The following is a 24,714-nucleotide window of genomic DNA, read 5'->3' as shown; positions in this document are numbered from 1 at the left end:
CCCGATGGTAAATATTTTAGGCTTGGGCCCCATGCAGGCTCCACTGCTGCGACCGAGCGCTGCTGTTGTGAGAGAAAGCATCATAGACAGTGTGTAACCACCTGAGTGGGGCTGTGTCCCGGTAAAACTTTCTTTATGGACACCGCAGTGTGAACATCACATGGTCACGTGTGATGAGCTATTCTTCTTCCTTTGATTTTTTTTTTTTTTTTTGCAATCCTTTAAAAGCGTAAGAACTGCTTATAGCTCGTGGACAGTATATGGCCTGTGAACTATAGTTTGCTGATCTCTGCTCTAGGAACTAGCCTGATAATCTGCATTTTATATTTTATTGGAAATATTTAACTTTTATCTTCTCCCTCCCTCCCTCCCATGTTATGCCTTTCCTGGATAGAACCCGCTATTATGAAACTTACATTAGGTATGTGCGCACTGCCTGTGTTTGTGTATTAAATTCTCTGTGTTGTGAGTGTGACCAGCTGGCCTCTCAGTGCTGAGGGACGAGAACTTCCTTTGAGGCAGCAACCTGATAGGGTAGTGGAGCCTGGGGCTGTGGACTCCAGAGGCAGGCATAGTTGCCTCTTCCTTCCTCCCCTCCCCTCCCCCCCCTTCTTCCCTCCCCTCTTCTCTCCCATTCTCTCTCACTCTCTTTTTTTTAAGATTTCATTTGTTTTATTTTAGGGAGAGCATGTGCAAGTGAGGTGGGTCGGGCAGAGGGAGAGGGAGAGAATCTGAAGCAGACTCCTTGTTGAGCACAGAGTCCGACACAGGGGCTCGATCTCAGGACCCTGAGATCATGACCTGAGCCGAAACCAAGAGTTAGATGCTCAACTGACTGAGCCACCCAGGGGCCTCGGTAGTTGCTTATTTCTAAGGAAAGGCGCTTTTAGGTCCATATGTGCATAGACTGTGTTGTCATCCAAGGACTAGTATTCACATGCCAGCGTGCCCATGGGCTGGCCCCTGCACACCTCATGACCACCATGTAGGGAGAGCCCACTGTGCACGTCTGGGCACCTGGCCCTGGGAGGCTGGCACTGCCTGCTACTGCTGGCTGGGTTCAGGCCTCTTGTGGGAGCTTCATAAAAGCATGACCCCAGCCATCCGAAGACCGGAGACCAGGTCTTTGTTTCCCCTGCAGCCCTCAACATATGTGCACTGTATCCTGCTCCATATTTGCTGCACTGGGTTGAACTGTCAGTGGGATGAGCATTTTGTTGGGGACGGAGAGGCTGGGTCTCTTGGTTTAATTTTATCAAGTGTAACCAGCGACTCAGGAGCAGCTTGAGAGAATGAAGAACTTGGAGGGAGCACAGTCCTCTCTTCAGAGAGTCGATGTAACAGAGCCTGCGTGGCTTTCCTGAGGACTGAGGTCAGGATAGCGGCTTTCAGGGAGATAACACGACAGGCTTGCCATGTGGGTAGGGCCGTCTTTGAACACTTGGCAGGTGTCACACGTGTGAGTCTCCCCAAGAACACCATATCCCAAACTCCTGTCGCATTTCCTGGGTCAGAGGTAGTGGGAAACTGGTCAGGAAGCCTCTTTGTTCTGGATCCTGAAGTCACACGGCCCGAGGAGGAAGGGGGAAGGAGCAGAGTAGGTGGCCTGGGAGCCTAGCATCTTTTCCCCAGGACTGCCGATCACTGCAGGCCTCTAGGTCCATTTCCTTGTTCTGTTCCCCCACATGACACCCACTCCTTTGGCTCCATGGCCCCTGGGCATCTTGGTTCGGCACCAGCATTGTGCAAGGTAGCGAGAGAGCGACACCCTCCCAGCACACGCACGTGCTCACACACACAGCACTGCCCCCAGAGGCACGTGGGGGCAGGGGGGCTAGCCACACACCGAGGCCTGCCTGGGTGCTCAGGTGGTCGGGCCCTCTCTCACCACTGCAGATCTGACTCGGGGGACGAGCAGTGCCCCACCATCTGCCGGGAAGATCCAGAGATCCATGGCTACTTCAGGGACTCCCGCTGCTTGGAGGAGCAGGAATATTTCAGTGGCGAGGAGGGCTATGAGGATGCCGGCTCACCGACCTGGGGCAGGTGAGTGGCTCTGTGGCTCGGCCTGATGTCAGGAGGCCTGGGTGTCTCCTGCCCCTCATCCTCAGCGGCAAGGCCTCACCTGTACGACACCTGTACTGCCCTGGGAGAGTGAAGCAGAGGGAGAGTGGGGGCTGCCTTTTCAGACCAGCTTCTCCCAGGGCCCCGAATCTTCCGCGAAGCTGAGGACTGACTGCCTGGCTCTCAGCCAGTCTGGGCTGTCCAAGAAAGCTGGGGAGCAAACTGTAGCCCCGGGTCTGTCTGAGCTAAGAAACAGGGCGTGTTAACAAAGATTCCATGTGCCCCTTGCCCTCTCTCCTGGCCTTTCTGACCCCCAGGCAAAACTACAGCTACTACAGCCGATACCCAGGCGGCAGCTGGGACTTCGAGTGGCCCCGAGGCTACCATCACCCCCAAGGCTTCTTGGAGGATGAGGACTCGCCCGTTTGCTATGATTCCCGGAGATCTCCAAGGAGACGCCTACTACCTCCCACCCCGACATGTGAGGCCAGATTTTTTGTTTTGGGTGAAGCCTCCCAGAGAATAGTGTGCTCCTCCCCCAACCCCAGCCCTGAGGAGGAAGTGTGACAGATGTGGTCGCGCTGTGCTAGGGCCTGTCAGTTCGTGAGACCAGCCCCCCGGTTGGGGACCCTATCAGTATCAGCTTTCCCTTCTGTCTCATCCGTGTCCCCTGTGATTGAGCTCAAACCACTTCTGCGCCATTCTTGACTCTCTGAGCACAGAGAAAGGCAGCGTGCGGTCCTACAGTACATAGGATCTTCTGAGAGGCTTTTTGTGCCCGTTATCGTTGCCGTGGAGCCCGGGGTCTATCACTGTGTGCACCGTGGGGTTGTCAGGCCCTCTCCGTGGATGTGGATGGGGTAACCGACCCTCAGAGGGAGGGCGGAAGTGAGCAGCCCCTGTGCAGAGCTGGACCTGAGCCCAGGCCTCTCCCACCAAGCCCCCCCCCAGCCTCTGAGGGGCCCCTGGGGACTCTTGGTGTCTGTCTCTGCTCAGTCCCCACCAGGGGCTTCCCCTGTCACCACCACCCCCCACCCCCATCTTCGCCACGTGTCAGCCAGTGCCCTTGCTCACGGGGCAGGTTTTGGGTCAGCGCCCCCATCCTGGGGCTGGAGGAGTCCCATCCTGCTGAGGAGAGGCGGGGGGCTGGCTGTGCCCCACCTGGTTTTCTTACGCAGGTGGCGTAAGCAGGACTGCAGATGTGGCTCGCCCCCCAGTGAGGGACTCGGGCCGGAGTAAGAAATGAAGCCGTGGCCCCTGCCCGCTCCCAGCCGGGCAGTTGGATTTTGCACATGGGGGCGTTTTGGTGATGGTTAAAGAATATCCATTCCTGGGGTTTCTGAGGAGTGAAGCATATTTTTGAGCAGGACTGTAATCAGTAACCAAAAATAGCCAAGACACATTGGCTCTGAGTCGGCTGACTCCGTGCTCAGTAGCCAGTCCAGCTGGGCGGCGCCCGGGGCCCTCTGCGTCTCGCCTGCGATTGCAGCCCTGCTGGGCAGTGTCAGCAGACCCATTTCTATGGTTAATATTCAACTCTGCAGCCCCAAACACGTGCCGCCCAACAGAGCAGTTCTGAGCTCCCTGAACGCGGGGTGGCACCTGCAGGTGAGCTGGGCAAAGGCCCTTGCCCGTGGACTGCCCTGCCCTCCCTGGACTTCCCTATGTCCCCTACGGTGGCCACATTACTGCCCACCATTCGGAGGCGCTGCCCGAATGAAGTGAGGAACCTGAGTGGGCCAGAGCACATGCCCTCCTTATTTGTAAGGGCAAATCAATAAAGCGTATTTTATTTGCTTTGCTGCCCATTGCTTCAGACATGGGCTGGGAGAAAATGGAAGTCTTCGGCCTGTGTTCTCAGCAACAGTGGAATTACTTCCTCTGTCAGAGCTGGTTGTGCACAGAGCCGATCAGTGTATCCAGGGACCGATTTTTAAAACCGAAAGGCACTACCTGAATGAGAGAGACGGTGGTTTCCTCTCCTGGCTCCGAGCCTCTCGCCCTGGCCCGCTGACCCTAGGAGGGTCCTCGAGGGTGTGCCGACGAGGGAGGCCCCTCCCCCTTAGAACACTCTTCAGTTCAGCCCCTGTGTGGTGCAGGGAGGCCAGGCTGTCTGATGAGGACAGCAGCCGGTGTGCAGCTGTCTGTGTCCCATGGAGGCGACTTGACGAGGAGGAGGCGGTGGTGGCTCAGCATGTCCCTCAGAGGTGCCTCGAGCCTGCGTGGCCGGGACTGCTTGTCTGTTCTCCCCGCCCTGGGCTCAGCCCAGTCCTCCCACACTTTCGGATTAGAGCTCTCAACAGAACCCAGTTCGTGCCGCTTCATGTGACTCGCAGGAGGCCTGGGAGGCTCGGCCCTGCAGTTTTCCAGTAAGGGAATCGGGGGTGTGGAGTTTTGCGGGGGCATGAGAAATGCCCTGGGATCTTAGGAGGCAGAGACTGAGAGACCTGGCTCCTGCCTTGCAAACTGTCCGTTAAGGCCCCCAGGCCGTGTCTCTAGGGCCAGCACCTTTGAGGGTGGACCTTTTCCCAGGGGGGAGCCTCTGGCCTGTGGTTGGGGGCCCAGAATTCAGACCAACCTCCCGGGCCCTGTGTCCTGTGAAGACACAAACTCAGGCTCTCTCGTCATTGCTCAGCCTGTGTACGAGCGTCTATTTCAAGTGGCTGTTCACGGGACAGCCGTGTTAACATCAGAGGTGTTCTTGTCTGTTTTTGCCTTCAGTGCTGGAGAAGCTGGGTCTTCCCCAGCCAAAGAATTTGTTTCTTACCTGGGTGAGCTGATAGCAAGTCAGTCCCCTTCAAGCAGGTATAAGCCAGGGGCCCCAGAGACACTTAGCATGCCTGCAGGGAGGCAAGGGGGCAGCAGCAAGGGTTCGCAGGATTCTAGAATGACGTCGTGTTCTTGACCTGCCGTGCTGTGTTGCCCACAATGCGTATATGGGGCCAGGGACGTCTGGTGAGGACAGCTGCCCTCTGGAGCCTTCAGCTCCGCCCCGTGAGAACAGGCACCATGGGTACGAGAAACCAGCCTGCACTTATAAAAACATCCCTCGGTTGGGCAGCTCCTTCATCCCCCCAAGGTTCCGAGACCTCACTCCCATAAGTCTCGCCTCCTCTTGGGCCGCCTGCTGAGGGTCCGGGGGCCCCACGGAGCTGCCGCTGTGCTTCGCTTCTCAGCCCACCGGAGATCCTCCTTCAACTTCGAGTGCCTGCGGCGGCAGAGCAGCCAGGAGGAGGTCCCGCCGTCCCCTGCCCTCCCCCACCGCACAGCCCTGCCTCTGCACCTGATGCAGCAACAGGTGAGCTGGCCCACCTGGTCTGGACGCCACAGGCCCGAGGGGCACCCTGTGTGGGACCCACCCTTGGGACACCCCTTCCCTTTGGTGCCAGCAGCAGGAGGGAAAGAGAGACCCTTCTCAGACACTGTGCTTCAGTCCTGCAGCAACCCTGCCAGGTAGACACCATCACGAACCCCATTTCACAGAGGAGCAGATATCAGGGAGAGGGTAGGTGACTTGCCTGAGCTCACACAGGAGGTGCGTGACCAGCTGACCTGCGACTCCGAGGCTGGGCTCTCGGCCTTGGTGCCTGCTGTGTTCTCTCCTGGGCACTGAAGATGGGACCTGGCACAGTCCCTGGCCCAGGGGGTGGTGGCCGCTTGCCCGATCCTGGACAGTCAGTGCTGCCCTTTACCTGCTCTGAGACATCGTTCCTTCATTAAGACATGTCCGGAGAGCCCTTTGCAGGAGGTCCTGCCGTCCCCCATTGCCGTGGAGCCCGGGGTCTATCAGGATGCCATGGTCACAGGGCTGGGTGAGCCTCCGAGCCCGCTGCAAGGAGAGGGTGCGGGCCAGGGAGAAGGACCCGTCCACAGTGACATGGCTGGACAGGAGGGAGCCCAGGGCCTGGGGCGGGGGCAGAGGGCTGCAGCCCACTCACCAGGGTTTTGCCTCAAGGGCAGGAATAGGGCATTTTTTCTTCCTGCAAAGAGCACATCAGAGATGTGGTCCACTGTGTACCTGTGTCAGGGGTCGGCAGGCGTGCGGGGAGCCCCCGGTCTGCAAATGTGCAGGGCCAGCTCCCCCCCACCTTGCTCACCACCGGCATCCTGAGCACGTGAGCACGAGCTTCCATTTCAGGTGTTCTGTTCAGGTCTCTCTGCCAACTTCTTACTTTTCTGCCTTCAGTTTTTCTATTAATTTGTATTCGTGTCCTGCTTTGTTGTGGAAGGACAAAGCGTGGGAAGGCCCAGCCATCAAATGTCATGAACCAAGCAGGCCCAGAAGTCTCCGTGGGCACGTGCGTGCAAATGCCCCTCCCTCTGCTGTCTGGCCCCCACGAGGGCCAGATCTGTGTCTGCACTGCCTCCCTCGGGTGGCCACGGCTTCCGGTTAGGCCTCTGTGGCCCTCCGTGGCCCTCCGTGCAGAGAGGGAATGCTGGGCTGGCCGCTGGGGTGCAGCTGGAGGTGGGCAAGCAGGGCTTGTGCCCAGAGCTCCAGAGCAGAGTGGATGCTGGCTGGTGTGACGAAGGGCACTAGAGCAGAGAGAACCAGCCGTGCTCCTTCCGAGGGCTGGGAATGACTCGTTTGCCCCGCATGTCCTTCCATATTTAAACGGAGAGCGAACTGGGTGGTGTGTTCATACCCCACCAGCTGAATGTCTCCCCTAATTCTCCACTGCTTGGCTACAATTTCACGAATTAGCGGCTGATGCCTCCTTAGGAACAGTCATGAGAAGTGCCTTATGGATCTGGGGAAACCAAAAATAGTCTGCCCGAAAGCCACATTTTACTGCCCTTGTCCTTTCCCTGTCCTTGTCCGCGGCCACCCCTGTGCGGCAGTGCCTCCTGCTTGGTGTGCGTGGGGAGGCCTGGGGCCCCCCCCTGAGGACCTCTGGCCCCGGCACCTCTCGTCTCTCTCCAGATCATGGCAGTTGCGGGCCTGGATTCCAGTAAAGCCCAGAAGTACTCGCCGAGCCACTCGACCCGGTCATGGGCCACCCCTCCGGCGACCCCTCCGTACCGGGACTGGACGCCATGCTACGCACCCCTGATCCAGGTGGAGCGGCCGGATGCCCTGGACCAGGTCAACGGCAGCCTGCCATCCCTGCACCGGAGCTCATGGTACACGGACGAGCCCGGCATCTCGTACCGAACGTTCACACCAGCCAGCCTGACTGTCCCCAGCAGCTTCCGCAACAAGAACAGTGACAAGCAGAGGAGCGCAGACAGCTTGGTGGAGGCGGTGAGTGTGCCACGGACGCGCAGGCTCCGGGCACAGCAGAGGGGCACCCGCAGGGGCGTGGTGGTTCCGAGGGTGGGCGGCTCCAGAGCCGAGCTGGGTCCTTTTTCCTCTGGGTCGCGCCCGTTGCTTGGAAGCAAAGATGGTCCCTAGAGCGAGTGTAAGAATACCACCCGTGCCCGTCCTCCGCATGGGGCTGACCTAAGGATTACACATGCTGGGCCTGCACGCATCACCAGCCCCCACTGAAGCCTTTCCCCAGTGGGGCTCACTCTCGGGCCCTATGTGGCGTTCGATCTCTGTGACGTTTCCAAGCCATTCACATTTAACTGTCACGTGTGAGGTCTAGCGAACAGGATTGGCTGAGTCCCAAAAGCACGTCATTTGGTTAGTGCCTGAGGTGTCTCCTCTGTCATTTTCCTGGCAAAGCCTCATAAGGCATTCATGCCGTCGATCCTCTGTCCCGTGCAGGTCCTGATATCTGAAGGCTTAGGACGGTATGCAAGGGACCCCAAATTTGTGTCGGCAACAAAACACGAAATCGCCGATGCTTGTGACCTGACCATCGACGAGATGGAAAGTGCAGCCAGCAACCTGCTCAACGGGACCGTGCATCCGCGGGCTAACGGGGGCGTGGGCCCCGTCTCCCATCGGCAGGACTATGAGCTCCAGGACTTCGGGCCGGGCTACAGCGATGAAGAGCCCGACCCCGGAAGAGATGAGGAGGACCTGGCAGACGAAATGATCTGCATCACCACCCTGTAGCCCCGGAGAGGGGCAGACTGGCTCTGGCCTCAGGTGGGGCGCCGGAGGGCCAGGGAAAAAGTGCCTCATAGTTAGGAAAGGTTAGGCACTAGTGTGGAGTCCATATTCAATTAGACTTTTGTACAAGTGATGTCATGCTCACGGAAGCCATAAACCTGGTAGGGGACAGCCGCGCACCCGTGCCCAGCCCCAGCTGTGGGAAGCAGCAGGTCCGGCTCTCCGGGGGAGGACCCTCGAGGAGGTGGGACAAGCCCTGCCCGCTTGTCCAGGGCACGCCCCCCCCGAGGCTCTCACCCGCGCCCACCCACCTGCTGGCACGGTGGGGGAGGGCAAGGTGATGACGATCACCACACCTGTGTCATTACCTCAGCCATCGGTCTAGCACATCAGACATTCCCTGGGCCCAGCATTTCCATTTTTAAACCCTTTCCCCCCAAACACACTGCTTCCTGGTTTCTGTTTAGCTGTTCTAAAATACAGTGTGTGAATCACGACCTACCAGCCGTCGTCTGGAGAGGGGGGCAGGACCTTATACACGAGCTCTTCTGTTGTGTGACCCCAGTTTACAAGAGAGAGTGTCACTCAGTCGGTGTCTGACTGTCAGCTCAAGGGCAACAGTAAACTGGAAGAATCATGCACTCGCAACCAGGTAAACTACGCTAGTTTGTTTAAAAATTACAGATTTACTGTACATGACTTGTAATGTACTATAATTTGTATTTGTAAAGAGATGGTCTATATTTTGTAATTATTGTACCGTATTTGAACTGCAGCAATATCCATGGGTCCTAATAATTGTAGTTCCCCACCGAAATCTAGAAATTACTAGCATTTTTACTCGGGCTGTACAGAAGTAGAAGAAATAGAGCCAATTCTCATTTATTCCGTGAAAATCTTTTGGGGATGAAATTTTAAGTTCAAAAGAACTTGACACTATAGAGATTTTTTCTAAAAATATTTTGAGTCACTCTAAATCTACCTTTACGTGAGGTATACCAGATGACTATTTGCAGCCTTTGCTTCGGGCAAGAGTTCCAGGATTTGAGAGTGCGCCTTTGGTCCACCATGGGTCGCAAGTGTCTCTGATTTTACTAACCCTCCAGCAAGCTCATCCCGTCGGTTGAGCTGGTTCCTCTGACCCTGTGGCATTCACAGCGGCCCCTCAGCTGCCCCCACAAGACCTTTTTTGCATCTCTGGTGTAGAAATCATCGCAGAGGTGAATGAAGTCCCTCTGCCCTTGCTCCCTGAGGATGGATGCTGCTGCCTGTCTTAAATAGGGGTGCTGGGGAAGGGGGGGCGGAGGGGCAAAGCGATGAATCTGCAGGATTGGAACGTCGGGTCTGTCCAAGTCGTATCGTTGCCTTTTTACACAACACTGCTGTACTGTGTGTTTTCTTTGAGGGCTTTTATATGCAACTGAATGAGGGCTGAAGTTTTCATTAGAACGTACTCGCACTCCGATTGTACTTCCTGATGAAAACCCACTTTTGGACCACGAGACCCACCAAGGCTTCCCTTTCTGTTCAAGGAGTCATGCCGACTTTGTCAAGTTACCTTGGCAGGGATTCCCTGCGGTCAAAAAAGACAATGAGCAGTTTTTGGTTCAAAATTTTTAAATATTACCTAGACAACCTGTTAATGTTTTGGGTTTGTTTTTTTGTTTTTGTTTTTGTTTTTTTGTAAATAACAATACTTTGTTATGAAGACCTTACAAACCTCTTCTTAAGACATTCTTACTCCAGATCCAGGCAAAAACACTTCAAGGTTTGTAAATGACTATTTCCTGACATAAATTTTTTTAATTAAAATGCAAAATGTTCTTCAGAATAAAACTGTGTTAATAATTTTTATTGTGCGAGGGAGCCGTCGTGGCAAAGAGCTGGTGTGGGCCGGTGAGCGTTGCAGGAGGGGCTGGTGCTGGGTGAGGACAGTCCTGGGACTGCGTAGCTTCTCTTACCCTCACGGCTCCCTCCTTGGTGCCCACGGTCACTCAGCACCAGCTGCAGAGAGCACGGTTTCTCCTAACGGGCTAAGCCACCATCCCCGTCATCTTCGCTGGGCATTGCTCTGTGTGGTTTCTCGGCAGCAGCCCTACCAGGATGGCATTTTCCGGCGCAGGCCGCCATCTTTCCCCAGCCTAACAGGCCTGTGTTAAGTCTGGTTCAACCTCCCATCTACCATGAAATTGTTCTTTTTAAGAACAAGTTGAAGTTGTAGAACGATGTTTTTTTCCCTTCAGGAAAGTTTTAAGGTGAACTGTCTCCCCAGTTTGGCCCCCCTGTCACCCCCCAAAAGTCATTTTGCTGTGTCCCCAGGAATAGTACATTTGGTTTTGTGTTTTTTCCTATCACAAAAGGAAAGGGCAGCTCTGATTGAACTCCCCACCAGCAGGAACCCCGTTGACAGCCTTTTCTCTGGTTTCTATCCAGGCGGCCGGGCCAGACAGGGCTTTCCAGCTCCATTCCCACCTTCGGGAGCCCGCCCAAGGCCGGGAAGCTGCTCCGTACGCAGTGTGGGCTCTACCTGCCTTACTGCTGACCCGGGCAGTTGACTTCACGTTGTTTCTGTTTTATGGTCTTCAGTGCCTTTGCCACTTGCCTGTTTTCCTACAGGTTTCCCGTCAGGATGGGCCATAGGTTTGTTCTAAAAAGTGGTCTGCGACAGAGCTCCAGCTCCTTCCCTGACTCAGAAACAGACGCCAGCGAGGTTTGCATGTGTTGACCAAATTTTTATTTCTCCAAAAGGATATTCCTTCTTTCCTGGGGACATGAGAGGGCAGGAGAATGGGGAACAGGCCCGGGGCCGCTGCCTCCAACGCGGGAGCCCCAGCGAGAGTGGCCTCACAGACACCGGTGGGGACGGTGGCAGGAGAGGGGACCAGGGACGCTGCCTGGCTCTCGAGACAGAGCTGGTGGAGAGGGCGTGCATTTTCTTCTCGTTTTTTAAGAGAATACAGGTATTAGATCTGATGTTGAGCTGGTGGAAACAGGAAACGGCCTTTTTGGGGAGGAACAGGGTTTGGCTGGAGAACAGGCTCTATTTGAATTTATGGAAACGAGGATTCCCACAGCCGGCCCTGGAAGCAGACAGGCACATCCCGGTGCCAGGATCCGGCTTCCAGGAGCTGCCAGTTCCTGGTCCTTCTCTGGCGGGCTGCTCCTCCCCGTGCGTCCTGTCCCCAGCCCGACCAGGAAGAACCTTCTGCTCGTGCAGCAGTTCGGACACATACATAGGCTTCTTCGAGGGGTCCGTGCTCAGAGCCTGGTTCAGGTACAGCCACAGCTCAGTTCCACTTTCTCAACTATTGTTTGCAAAGCACATTCTTCCATTTCTTCGTGTCACGGGCTCTTTGCTAAGGGGCTTAAATAAGCTTCCTCCCAGGGCTGTGGGCTGGCCTGGTGTTTGGGTGCCCCGAGGGCTGCCTGACCCAGCGGGCACTCTTCTCCCCTCCCTGGCTTCCCCATGGCAGTGGAACTTGGAGACAGCCCGCTGTTGCGACACGGGCCACGGTTCCACTCTGCCAGACGGCTGCACGCTCACCTGTCAGGGCTCGAACAAGCAGCCGCCCCTGAGCCCAGTATTCTGCCCTTTGGCTGAACCCCAATAGCACAGCCTTCCACTCTGACTTCCATGGGGCCTGGGTGTAGAAGACGCACTGTCTTGTCTTCTGAGACTTACTTCTGCACGTGGCGAAAGTGTGCGATCGTATGGAACAAGGTACGTACAGTGAGACTGCAGCCAAGAGCGTGAGAGGGGCCGGGAGGTTATCCAGCCGCACAATACGACGCACCTCCTCTGACAACAGGTCATTCTGCTTGTCTTACGCTGCAGACATGGTAGCAAACCAGCCGCTGGCCCAGAGACCGAGACCACCGCAGCACACAGAGAGACCACGGAATGGCACGGCTGGGCCACCTGGCCTGCCCGCCCTAGAGAAGGTCCGCACGGTTACGCTCAGGCCTGAGACCCCTCTATCCATCAAACTTGCAACTTGGCCCTCCGAGCAGGGGTGGGGGGCGGGGGTAGGGCGGTGGTTGGCGCCTGCACTGCCCCGCTGTTCTTTCACCCCTGCAGGTGGCTCCAGGGCCCCGAGGCTGGTGGCTATGGACCAGGGCTGCGGGGCAGATGGGGGACCTCTCTAGGAGAAATACATCTCTTGGCCGCCTTAGACCCTCCCTTGGAACAGAAAATAAAGCAAGAGGCAGGTAAGATGAAACCAGAGCTACTTTAAATATTTAAAGGAAGGAGAAGTTTGATGGTTTTCTTCTTCCCATCTTTCTGGAAGGTCTTCCTCACAAACACAAGTTGTGGCTCTCTGGCCTCCAAGCCATCTCCGTCCACTCCGATCCTGGGCGAAGCCTAGAACGCCCCCTTTGCCTCCCCTCCTGGTTCCGGGGCAGGTTTTCAGAGCACAAGTCTTTTCTCCCCTGCCACAGATGGTGGCTTTGTAGATCTCCAGAAAAATCAACCCAAAATGCATTTAGTTTTCATAACCTTACAAGAACAGTGTGGCTAAGGCATCTCCATTCAAAAATCAGTTACTGGATTATGTTCTTGAATTATAGGAAGTTTAAAGATCAAAGAACTATTTAAAATGCTACTTGTATCTGTTCCCCCCCCCCCCCGCCAAAAAATTCAAACCTTTGCCAATTGACTTTCATGGGATCAGGGATACAGTGTGACTCGACTGCTTTTTCCACCAGCCTCGGCTCCGTCCCAGTCTGTTCCTGTGGATGGCTGTGGAATACGGATCAGCCAGCCTCGTCCCCTGTGAGTCATGTCCCCAGGCTGGCAGAAAAGCATCCGCTCGGGCTGGCTGCTTTGGCTTGGAGCAGAGATCTGGTCTGTGGGGTTTGCTCTAGGTTTCCCTGGTAACAAATTGTTTAAAATGCTGAATCAGGAAACCTATGGTAGTGAAGAGACTCTCCAGACTCTTCTCTGAACAAGGTCCAGAAATCGGGCTGTTTAGTAAGAGCCAGAGCATGGGAGAGGTGGGCCCTCAGAGTGACCCACCTGGGAGGGGACTCAGGAAGCAGAAGAGAGAAGCCTGTGTATCTCCGGGCAGGCAGCTTTCCCTCTGAACAGGGACGCTGGGGCTCAGGCACAGGCCTCAGCTACAGCTGGCAGCCTAAGGCAGAGGATGGCCCCACCGCGAGATCCCCATGCCGTCAGCCAGCACCCGGCCTCTGGGCACAGCACCCCGCTCCTGGAGCGGCTTGCCTTAATTAAGAGGGAGGCCCAGTAGAGAATCACCTCCCTCAAGTCCCAACAAGACCCTGGGTTGCAGAGTGCCATGGAGGATAAGACAAGGCCGTGGTAGGAGTAAGCCATCCTTCTCCACTGGCCTGCCCCCCAGTCCTCTCTGCTGCCCCTTCAGGAGGTGGGGGGGGTTTCCCGCAGGAAAATGCTGGGGGAAAAGAAATGTGCTTCGTTGCCTGATACTGGTGTCCTAGCTTAAGGAATTACACATTCTCAGCCATTGAATTATAACATTCTAGACAGTTTCGGGAAAGGGCACGGCGGGGGGGGGGGGCGTGCAGGGGCTGTGCTGACCCTCTTGGCTTGGCAGGAGGCTTCTTGGGCAGTGACCGCCTCAGCGCTGGGTGGCCAGGGTCTCGGGCTTATAGACAGGGACGTCCTTGTCCCAGAGTGCAGGCTGCCCCTTGATGATGTCCGCTGCTTTCTCTGCGATCATGATGGTGGGGGCGTTAAGGTTGCCGCTCACCACACTGGGCATGATGGAGGCATCGACCACCCTGAGGTTCTGCACCCCGAGCACCCTGGTCTGCGGATCCACCACGGCCATGGGATCAGAGGGCTGGCCCATCTTGCAGGTGCACGAGGGGTGGTAGGCGCTGTCTGCTTTTGCCCGCACGAAGGCATCTATCTCTTCATCTGACTGCACGTGGCTTCCTGGCTGGAGCTCCTTCCCCCGGAACGGTGCCAGGGCTTTCTGGGCAAAAATCTCTCTGGTCAGCTTCACACACTGTCGGAAGTCCTTAATGTCGGTTTCTGTTAAGGAGAAGAGAGAGTTGAGGGGACGCCTCTTACCAGTGGATTCTGAGCTCTAGGAGGCTCAGTAAGCTGCCTGAGGGGACACAGGTCAGCGCCTACCACCCCTCTGATGCCACCCACGGCCGCGGCGGATCCACAGACCAGGGTGCTTGGGGTGGGAAACCTCAGGGACATGGAGCCACCAGGTTGTGTGTCACCCACTCCGGGCCAGTTAGACTGTGCAGAGTCCCATGAGGGCAAACAGGCAGCATCCTCAGTGGACACAGCCTGCCCCAGAAGCCCTAGGTTTAAATCGGGGTAAGAGCCTGGCTCTTGCCAGTGTGGCTGTGAGCACCCTACGAGTCATTACCGAGCAAGGCGGAGTGCTCTTTCTTGCTGCGGGCAGAGGCAGGCCCCAGAATGCAATCTGCTTTTGCAGGAGGGCCCTCAGGGTAACCGCAGCACAAACGCTCCGGGAGCTCTGTGCACACAGCCAGATCTCCGTGCACCTTCTGGTAGGTGGTTCTGAAAGCTGCAGCTCTCTTCTGCTGCATCAGAGGCCATCCCAGGGCACACAGAGCAGCGTGTACAAGGGTATAGCCCAGAGTGACGGGGGCAGAGGGTGACTTGTGTCTCAGGGGTAAGATTCAGAGACAAATGTGAACCCCAGAAAGGCATTCATTCATCCACTGAACGAACGACCTGGCAAGCCCAGGCCTGGGGGAGACCAAGGGGGGTGAATTACCTGTTGACAAGTAGTTGGGTTGAATCACAGGGTGGTCCCGGGGGTCGGCACTTCTGAGCTTGAGCCAGCCCACACTCGTGCCCCGCATGGTCCCCACATGCACCTAGAAGAACCGGAGGAAGCGGGACCTCCTTCAACCTCCTGACTCGGCAGCTTAGGCCCTGGGGTTTCCCGTGGGAGGGGATTCCATGTCCAAGCCAATTAACCGCAGACATATTTTAGCATCTGTCTGTATCTCACCTCCTCCCCCCTTCCACAAGTGATCAGAAAACACCTCCCCGAATCACTCCTGCTTCCTGGCTTTATACCTGATTGTCTTGACCTTTCAGGGGCTGGAAACCCCATGGCCGCTGGGCGCATCTGCCATTACCTCCACTGCCTCACCCCATTCTGGGCACGGCCTCCCAGAGAGTCCAGGCCCCTCCTCTCCCCCCGACTCAGCAGCTGGAGGGCAGAACGCAGGCTCCCGCACTCGCCCTCTGAGGGCCGTGCTGCAGTGAGAATGCTGCCCGCTCACCTGGTAAGCCTCCTGCTGCGTGGGGACCCGGCCATGGTCAATCACTTGGGATGGCAGGAAGTGGAACTGGATGTCCGGGTGGGGGACCCCAGGCCGGCTCCGGATGAACCCACCTGTTTCCAGGTGCGCCGTGGCTCCATCCCCTGAGGATGAGAAGAGGACGAGGCAGTTGCGTGAATCGGGGCATGGCAGGCGGGCCGGCCTCCCCTCTCCTGGTAGCTCCTCCTGGCCCTATTCTGGTGCCTGACCCAAGAGCTCAACTCTGGCCTCTCTCCCTCAGGTGGGCTCACCAACCCCACAGGTTCCCGTATCCACTCACGCCAAGGGGCTTCAGCTTTGCCTTCTTCCCCCTAGACTCCCCTACCACCGACCCAGCTGTGAGGCCTGGTGTCGCCCAGCATCCCCAACTTCTCCGGCCCGGGCTCCACCCCTGACAGGCTGTTCTTTTTCTTTCTTTTAGGATTTCATTTATTTTTGCAAGGAGGGGGTGGTGGGGAGCCCAATGTGGGACTCGATCCCAGGACCCTGGGATCAGGACCTGAGCCGAAGGCAGACGCTTAACCTACTGAGCCACCCAGGTGCCCTCCGACAGGCTGTTCTTTCACATAAGGCCTAAGTCAGACATTCGAGCTGTCCCTGCCTCCCCCTCCTCCTCCTCTTTGTTGCCCCCCATCTGACCCTCAGAAAGCCTCCCTGACTTCAGCTCCCAACTCTTCTGGGATCTACCCACTCGGCAGTAGCACCCGCCGCTCCCTCGGTCCCGGCTCAGACCCCTCCTCACCGGCAGCTCCCAGGGCCTCCGCGCAGGTGCCCCGGCCTACCCTCGAGATCAAGAGCTCTTCATCACACCCCTGCCTCCTCCTCAACGTGCTGCAGTCTCCCTGGCCCGACATATCTGTTCCTCCAACCCCAGGTGCCTGGACCTGGCGCCCTGGTACATCTTCCTGCCTCTCAGCCTCCACCTTACTAACATCTTGATCCTAAAACTTAAGCACATTTATGTGGTTTCTTTCCATGGATCCCAGCAGCGCGTAAGCTCCCCGAGGGCACCTGCCCCATAGGCACAGCACAGAGTACCTGGGAGGTGTGGGAGAAACCATGCTAAGGGGGCCTGAAAGCACCACTTCCTGGCCTGGGCAGCACACTGGGACTCCGAAAACAGCAAACTGCTGAGAAGTGGATGCTGACTGTGCCTTTTCTCCTGGCTGTTTAGACCCCAGAGGGCGTCCGGCACAAGGCCACCCCTGTCCATGTGTAAGGAAGAGGGGCACCCAGGCTCTGAGTCTTACCCGGGACCGGCCCTGGGCCACTGCATTAGGTTCTCACGACAGCCTGCCAGACGGGACTGTGTATCCCCATTTTGCAGATGGGAAAGCTGAGGCAAGGGCAGAGCTAAGCTTGGAGTAAGTGACTTGACCAGAGCCTTCTCTCACAGCACCTTAGGAAGGAAGCCGTGCTGCCCCCAGACCCGCTCCACAAAGGTCCCGGACCAGCACGCCCACCTGTGAACTTCCAGAGCCACTCCAGACCAATCCGGACCTTCCTCAAGGGCTTCTGCGCTGAGTGCAGGGTGATGGGGAGGGTGCACGCCTGCTGGATGTACACCTCCAGGTGGTCCTGCAGGTTCTGGCCCACTCCTGGAATGGGAGCCAGGGGTTAGGAAAAATGGCTTCTGAGGGGGGCTTGGCTGCCTCTGGCCTCTCGACATCCCCTGGTTTTGAAAACTTCCCCCCACCCCCATCCACTTATCTACAAGCCAGCTCCTGCTCCTTCCCTGGGTCTCAGCTTCAAGGTCAGCTCCCCGGACTCCAGCCCTACACTCATGGCCAAGTCTAGTCCTCTCATGATGCCACAGCCACCTGCCCTTGTCACTCACTCCCAGGGAAGCCCCTGGAACCATCCCGAGGCTGTCCTGCCAGGCAGCACCCTCCCTGAGGGCAGGGCCCCGGCATTCAGCAGGTGCCACTCTGTGAGCTGAGGGACTGACAGCCCCACCCGCACCCATGGCATGGGGAAAGAGGGAATCAGGCCATGTTGTGCTGGGCACTGTATCTAAGCACGAGGGGACACTGGACAGCCACTGTCACGGCACTCTCACACACCTCTCACGATGAAGCCTCCATGCAGAAAGGGTCATTTCTGGGGAGCCTGGGTTCTGAGAGAGGTAAGAGCCCCTAATGGGAATCAAAAACTGTTTGTAGGATAAACTTCAGGCCTGGGACCATTGTCTTAGCATGAAAAGCACGCTCTGGAGCACTGAGTCGGCATCTTTAACGTCAGGGCTGCTGCTGAGTCCTGAGGACAGAACACACAAAGGCCTGGACCCCTCTCACCGCAGGGCTGCCCTGGGGACACAGCTGAGCCTGGCCCAGTGGGCTTCGTGGGCGATGCTCCCTGATGGAGGGGCATTACTGCCCAGTGGGACAGGACGGCCAGGGAAGGGGAAGAAAACGACACAGAGACTTGGGGTCCCTCAGGGGTAGGGGTGTCCAGTGAGGCTCGTGGGAAGAATGGGACCGTTCGTGGAACACAGGAGTTGCCCTGGCCCCACTCCACGCTAATGAACTCCAATAAGGGCTGTTACTAACAGAGGTCCCCCTGAGGGCTGGGGAGAGGGGGCTCACCGGGCAGGTGGCACACCACCGGGATGCCCAGCTTCCTGAGGTCGTCCCCGTTGCCCACACCCGAGAGCAGGAGCACTTGCGGGGAGTTGATGGCGCCCCCGCTCAGAATCACGTCCGCGCTGGCGTAAGCCTGGAAGAGGCACAGGCATGCAGCTCACAATTCCTGAGAAGCCAGACGGAGCCCCAAGAACCTGGCCTGGGCCTGATGTCCCTGCTCCCCAGCCCCCGAGGAAGGCAGAGGCGGCTCAGCGGGCCGCCCTGTGAAGCCCTCGGCAGGCGCAGCGCGGGCGTGCGATTCCTGATGTTCTGTGACCGCCGCGCGCAACGACGGTCTTGAAAACAGGACTGCCGCGCTTACACGGGATCCACGCAAGCAAGCACTCAAGCAAGCGGTTTAAATGCAGCAGCAGCGAGCCGGATCGCCACGTGGATGCGGGAGGATCCTGACCCGCTGCTGAGCGGCAGCGTAGTGCAGAAATGCAGAGCACGCTCACACTGATGGTTTTTAAAGTCTTACTATAAACGTAGCGATTTCTGAACCGGTAGGGAAGGAACTGGGTGACTGCTCTGAGGGGGAGGGGCAGACAGAAGCTCCCCCAGGCCTCGGTGAGCTCTTTGCAGGTGGCTGGCCTGACGGCTCCTCCCCCTCCCCCACCAGACCGCCACTTCATCCAAGGCCCTGGGTACCAGAGTCCGACAGCTACCCACACTGACTCCTTCCGTTCGGTGTCCACTGCCCCGGCCTGGCGGGAACTCACCCTGTGGCTCTGACCGTTCTTGATGTACTCCACGCCCACCGCGCGGGTGCCCTCAAACAGCACCCTGCTCACAAACGTCTGGGCCTCGGCCGTGAGGTTGGGGCGGCTCAGTGCTGGGTGCAGGTACGCGCACGCTGCGCTCCAGCGCTTGCCTGCAGGACAGAGCAAGCCGATCAGGCACAGGTCCCGCCCACGGGAAAGGGGCTGGAGGAGGATGGGATTTGACCTTCCCCGGACACTGGGAGCTCGGCCTCCCAAAGTCAGTCTGAGCCCACAAGTCCCTGCTGGACTGAAATCCACATCCACGTGGGGGTGGAAAAACCCACAGGCTGACCGAGCAGGAGCAGCTAATAAAAGGGGGTGAGAACACTTTGGAGGCAGGCAGGAGCCCTGGGTCAACCCAGGCCTTGCCTCTGTCCTGCCCTGAGCAAGGCACTTCGGTGCCCTGTGCCTCAGTTTCCTCATCTGCAAGTCTCTTCGGACTTTGGGCTCTTCGGTCAAAGAGTTGACTGTCCAGGCCAACAGAGGCCTAGCGAATGCCCAAGTCTGTCTCCAAACGGTTTCTCACTGGCTATGGGCGGTATTCTGTGGGCTCTAGGGGGTGCGATCCCTCGGTCATCTGGGCCTCCTCTAGCCCCAGTTTACTAAACCTCACTTACCATGAAGGGGGCAGGAGGGATGGGGCTGTGATGGAGCATGGTTTAAAAAAAAAAAAAAAAAAACTAGGGAGGGTATGCGAGCCGTGCACTACCTTGGTGGATGGTCATGTCCATCCATCCGAAACCTTCTTGCTGGAAGCCGTTCATGTCCTCGGTGAGCGGGTAGCCGGCCTGCTGCGCCGCCTCCAGGAATGCGCGGTGCAGCGGGTGGTTGGTCCGGCCCCGCGACACGTGCAGCGGGCCCTGGCCGCCGCGGTACGTGCCGGCGCCCAGCTCGTGGCTCTGCGCCTTGCGGAAGTAGGGCAGGCAGTGCGCGTAGTCCCAGCCCGTCGCGCCTTCCCGCTGCCAGCGGTTGTAGTCGTCTGCGTGCCCGCGGATGTAGACCATGGCGTTGAGCGACGACGAGCCCCCCCAGACCCGGCCGCGGGGCCAGTACAGCACCCGGCCGTCGAGGCCCGGCTGTGGCTCCGTGTGGTAGCACCAGTTGTACCTGTCATCGCACAGGTTGGCCACGAGGGCCGCGGGCATATGGATCTTCCACGAGAGCCGCTTGCTCCCCGCGAGCATGTCCTTGGGCCCGGCCTCCAGCAGCAGCACGCGCTTGTCGGGGTCCTCGGTGAGCCGCCCGGCCAGCACACAGCCCGCGGAGCCCGCCCCCACCACCACGTGACTGTACTCGTCCCCACTTCGGGAGCCCGCACTGGACAGCACGCGGACGCTGGGGGGCCGCTGCCACCCCACAGCTCCCCAGGGGCCCAGACGCCCTCCCCTCCAGCCTCGCAGGACACGCCACATGCTTCCAGCCCAAGTCCTCGTACATCCACCGAGAGGAGTGCGATGATTGTTCCTAAAACAGGAAAAGAAGCTTTAGAATTTTAACTCTGCATGCACGTTGCAGGAAATCAGCCCCAGGCTGGGACAGCAGTCCCAGTGCCGCAAAGGTCCCCTGCAGGCTCACCAAGTGCCCACCCAGGGCCCGGAGGGGCAGGCCTGGCTGGCATGACCCTGCACTGGGGAGCTAGGAGGAGGGAGCAGAGGTAGAAGGAGACGAGAACGGTACTGTGCCAGGACTCGTAAGCACAGGGCTGGGGGCTCAGGGGCTCCTCCCCAAGCTTGGGAGGTGGGGTGGTCCCCAGCGAGGCTTCCCTGTGACATGTGTACATGAACCTGGAGGCTGGGCAGGTGTCTGGCTGCTGGCATGCAGGGGCGGTATGGATTTCCGGGGTTGCACTCATTGCTCAGTAACTTTAAGACGGTTACTGAGCCCCTACCACGTGCCAGGAACATTTCATCCCTAGCAGTACACGGAGAACAAGACATCTGCCCTCAAAACGGATGGTCTGGGGTTTGGGGGACAGATGAGACTTAAGTAACTAAAGGAAGGTCAGGGTGTGAGGCTTGAGGCTGCAGAGCTCAAAGCCTATGACCTGAGTGAGGGCCATGGGGTGAGCTAGAGGGCTTTTCAGCAGGGGTGGGCTCAGAGGTCTTCAGAGATCACTCTGTAGAGTGCTGGAGTTTGAGCAACAAAATGCCAATAGCTTTCGGAGCCGCCTTTCCCAACAACGTGCAAATTAATCCCAACATGCTCAGTGCACAGAGCCGGAAAAGAACCAGGCTATCGCACTCGACTGACACAAGAATGTCTGAGAAAGGGGCGCCTGGGTGGCACAGCGGTTAAGCGTCTGCCTTCGGCTCAGGGCGTGATCCCAGCGTTATGGGATCGAGCCCCACATCAGGCTCCTCCGCTAGGAGCCTGCTTCTTCCTCTCCCACTCCCCCTGCTTGTGTTCCCTCTCTCGCTGGCTGTCTCTCTCTCTGTCGAATAAATAAATAAAAATCTTAAAAAAAAAAAAAAAGAATGTCTGAGAAAGCCCCACACGAGGGCCAGGCACGCAAGACTGATGCCACCACAAGAGAGCCGAGGAACCTCGAGAAACCGCTGATCCATCCACCACCCCCTCCGGGAGCCTGCCCTGGAGGCTCACGGCAGCAGCCGACCCCCGACCCCCGACCCCCGACCACCAACCACGGACCACCACCCGAGGCAGGCTAAGAGAGGAGTGTAAGGAAAGAGCCCATCCCCCTTTACACAGGCACACGAGAAAGAAGCCCCAGGCCCCCCTGAGAGCAGGAACACAGAAGAGCCTTCCAGCACTCCAGGCCCCATACTAGCCCCAGTGGTGCCCATCACTCAACTCCCAACTGGGTTGGCTCGACACTCCACACTAAAGATCTGGTCGGATAAAAAGCATGACCTTTTCTAGGCGTAAATACTATTTACCTTAGTCACTCCTATCCTGTTACACACAAGGTCCTGCATTCAATAAAAACGTGGGAGATACAGACGAAGAGCAGGGGAAGATGGTGGCGGAGGGCCCCGAGCTCACCTTCTCCCACAGACACACACGGGCAACAAGGACATAGAACGCAGCTTACTCTGAAAACCACCTGAAGACTGGCAGAACGGCTCTTCCACAGCTAAAAACATTAAGAGAAGGCCCTATCAAGAAGGGGAGGGGGGCAGAGATGCAGTCAGGGAAACCCTGGCACCACGGTGGGTTTCCCACCACACATGAGAAGACGATCACAAGCACGTGAGTCCTCCCTGAGGAGCCAGGGGATCAAACCCCACATGGGGCTCCCCCATCCTGGGATCTGCACTGGGAAGATGAGCCCCTGTCCTGTCTGGCTTTGCAAATCAGTGAGGCTCCACTCTCCGAGAGCAGGAGGGCTATCGGAAACCAAGAGTCTGCTCTTAAAGGGCCAGCATGCTATATTGCTCAGTCTGCGACCCAGCGCAGGAGCAGCAGTTGGAAGAGCACCTGGCTTACACATGAAGATTTACGGACTACTTCTAACACGTTTGCTGAACGGCCAGTGATCTGTAGATTTCTCCAGGAACCGAAGTGCTGGTGACACCATTTTTCTTGCCCTCCTTCAGCCCAGCTGGCGGGACGCTCGCAGGAGCCACTTCTGATACTTTATCTACCTTGCTGGCATTGCTTGCCCCCCACCAGCATTCCCCTGGGGACCCACACCACCCAATCCGCCTGTCCCAGCAGGTGTCCCTCCAACCAGGCTCCTGTCCCAGCACACCCAGCAGGCAGCCTCGGCTCGGACTGGCACCCCTCCAAAGTGACTCCTGCCCTGGGGAAGCCGAGAGCCGGCACCATACCCCAGCATGCTTGCAGCCGCTACAGCCAGGCCTTTCAGCCAGCCCTTGCCATGGGCTAACCCCGCACAGCTGCAGCAGCCACAGCTGGGTTTTCTAAGCCAGCCGTCCCGGGGGCCAGCCCTGCTCACCAGTGTGTCCACAGCAGCTATAGCTGGGCTTTCAGCCAGCCATGCCAGGAGCCAGCCCCGCTCACCAGTGTGCCTGCAGCAGTCCCAGCCGGTCGCTGCAGCCAGCTGGGCTGGGGGCCAGCCCCGCCCATCAGCGCACCCACAGCAGCTGCAGCCGAGCCAGTCAAGCAGCCACACTAGGGGCCAGCCATGCCCATCAGTATGTCACAACTTTTGTGGCACAGGAAGGGATACCCCTTGAGTGCCTGGTTCTGGTGACCAGGCGAGATGGCACTGCTGGTCCCTACAGGATGCCCTCTACAAAAGGCCCCACTGTATACACAGAAGCCAACACTGAGAGTCAGACAAAACGAGGCTACAGAAGAAACGTACTCCAAACACAAGATGATGGGATCTCAGAAAAAGAACTAAGGAAAATGGAGATTGGCAATCTGCCTGCTACAGAGTTCACAGTAACGGCCACAGGACGCTCACTGAGAAGAGTGGATGAGGTCAGAGAGAATGGCAACAAAGAGAAAACATAAAAAGGCACAAATCAGAGCGGAATAATAACTGAAAAATACAGTAGAAGAAATCAACAGCAGATTAGAGGATGCGGGAGGACAGATCGGCAATCTGGAGGACAAGGTAGTGGAAAGCACCCAGGCTGAACAGCAAAAAGAAAATTTTAAAAATGAGGCTAGATTAAGGGAGCTCTGAGTCAACATCCAGGGTACTAACATTCACATTAAAGGGCTCCCAGAGAGGAGAGAATGGGGCAGAAAATTTATTTGAGGAAATAATAGCTGAAGATGTCCCTAATCTGGGGAAGCAGACAGACATCCAAGGTCCAGGAAGCACAAAAAGCCTCTAACCTGAGGACCAAGGATGTCCACACCAAGTCACGTAACAATTAAAATGGCAAAAATGAAAGAGAATCGTGACGCGAAAAGCAAACAGTTACATATAAGGAAAACCCCCATAAAGCTATGACCAGATTTTTCAGCAGAAACTTTGCAGGAAGAAGGAAGGGAGTGACATGGTAACACTCGAAGTGCTGAAAGGAAAACCAGCAACCAAGAGTACTCTATCCGGCACGGTTATTGTTCAGAATTAAAGGAGAGAGAGCGCCTCAGACAAATAAAAGTTGGAAATGTTCATCACCACTAAGCCAACCTTATAAGAAACGTTAAAGGGGTCTCCTTAAGAGGAAAATAAAAGGTCATAACTAGAAGAAAATTATGAAAGGAAAGAACATCCCTGGTAAAAGCAAACACAGAAAGGTAGTAGATTAATCACTTATAAAGCCAGTGTGAAGGTAAAAGACAAAAGTAATAAAATTATATATACAAAAATTACTTAAGGGATACACAAAATAAAAAGATAAAAACGCTGATGTCATATACATTGAAGCATGGGGGAGGGGAGTACAAATGTAGCGGCTTCAGAAAACGTTCAAACTTACGTGACCACCAGCTTAGTACCGACTCTTAGACACAGGACGGTATAAGCCTTCTAGCAAGCACACGCCAAAAAAGAAGCACACAGGCACTAAGCAGAACACTAAAAAAAAACAAAGTCATCAAATCACAAGGGAAGAGAGTAAGAGAAGAAAGGAATAGAGAAGAACTACCAAAACAACCAGAAAACAATTCACAAAGTGGCCATGAGTGCACACCTATCAATAATTACTTTAAATGGATAGATGCATCAATCAAAAGGTACAGGATGACGGAATGGATAAGAAGTACAAGACCCATCTATATGCTGTCTACAAAAGACTCGTTTCAGACCTAAAGACACATGCAGACGGAAAGTGAACGGGTGGAAAAAGATATTTCACGGGAATGGAAAAAAAAAGCTGGGGCAGCAATACTTATATTAGACAAAATAGACTTTAAAACAAAGATGGTAGGGGCGCCTGGGTGGCTCAGCCGTTAAGTGTCTGCCTTCGGCTCAGGGCGTGATCCCGGCGTTATGGGATCGGGCCCCGCGTCAGGCTCCTCCGCTGGGAGCCTGCTTCTTCCTCTCCCACTCCCCCTGCTTGTGTTCCCTCTCTCGCTGGCT

General features: G+C 56.7%; 2 protein-coding genes across 5 annotated transcripts in view; one reads left to right on the top strand and one right to left on the bottom strand.

Moving 5' to 3' along the window:
• Positions 1–9,893, top strand: part of CACNA1D (calcium voltage-gated channel subunit alpha1 D) — a 296,621-nt gene extending 286,728 nt beyond the window's left edge. For 2 of the 3 annotated variants that reach the window (XM_040628679.1, XM_040628680.1), the window contains 6 exons: positions 395–421; positions 1,897–2,046; positions 2,382–2,545; positions 5,241–5,362; positions 6,986–7,306; positions 7,775–9,893. In XM_040628679.1, the coding sequence (XP_040484613.1) occupies positions 395–421; positions 1,897–2,046; positions 2,382–2,545; positions 5,241–5,362; positions 6,986–7,306; positions 7,775–8,068 (1,078 nt within the window). In that variant the 3' untranslated portion in view covers positions 8,069–9,893. The remainder of the gene's footprint in view (positions 1–394; positions 422–1,896; positions 2,047–2,381; positions 2,546–5,240; positions 5,363–6,985; positions 7,307–7,774) is intronic. The other variant, XM_040628681.1, reaches the window with a different exon arrangement.
• Positions 9,894–10,776: 883 nt separating this feature from the next.
• Positions 10,777–24,714, bottom strand: part of CHDH (choline dehydrogenase) — a 28,529-nt gene continuing 14,591 nt past the window's right edge. For both annotated transcript variants that reach the window (XM_040628683.1, XM_040628682.1), the window contains 7 exons: positions 19,459–20,213; positions 18,708–18,859; positions 17,950–18,079; positions 16,828–16,962; positions 15,326–15,468; positions 14,809–14,911; positions 10,777–14,081 (listed from right to left, as the gene is read on the bottom strand). In XM_040628683.1, the coding sequence (XP_040484617.1) occupies positions 13,663–14,081; positions 14,809–14,911; positions 15,326–15,468; positions 16,828–16,962; positions 17,950–18,079; positions 18,708–18,859; positions 19,459–20,161 (1,785 nt within the window). In that variant the 5' untranslated portion in view covers positions 20,162–20,213 and the 3' untranslated portion in view covers positions 10,777–13,662. The remainder of the gene's footprint in view (positions 14,082–14,808; positions 14,912–15,325; positions 15,469–16,827; positions 16,963–17,949; positions 18,080–18,707; positions 18,860–19,458; positions 20,214–24,714) is intronic.

Source organism: Ursus maritimus, unplaced genomic scaffold (genome assembly GCF_017311325.1).
Source record: "Ursus maritimus isolate PB19 unplaced genomic scaffold, ASM1731132v1 scaffold_14, whole genome shotgun sequence".
In the NCBI taxonomy this organism is placed as follows: domain Eukaryota; kingdom Metazoa; phylum Chordata; class Mammalia; order Carnivora; family Ursidae; genus Ursus; species Ursus maritimus.
The sequence above is the reverse complement of the archived record's forward strand: the minus strand, read 5'-3'. Positions and strand labels throughout refer to the sequence as shown.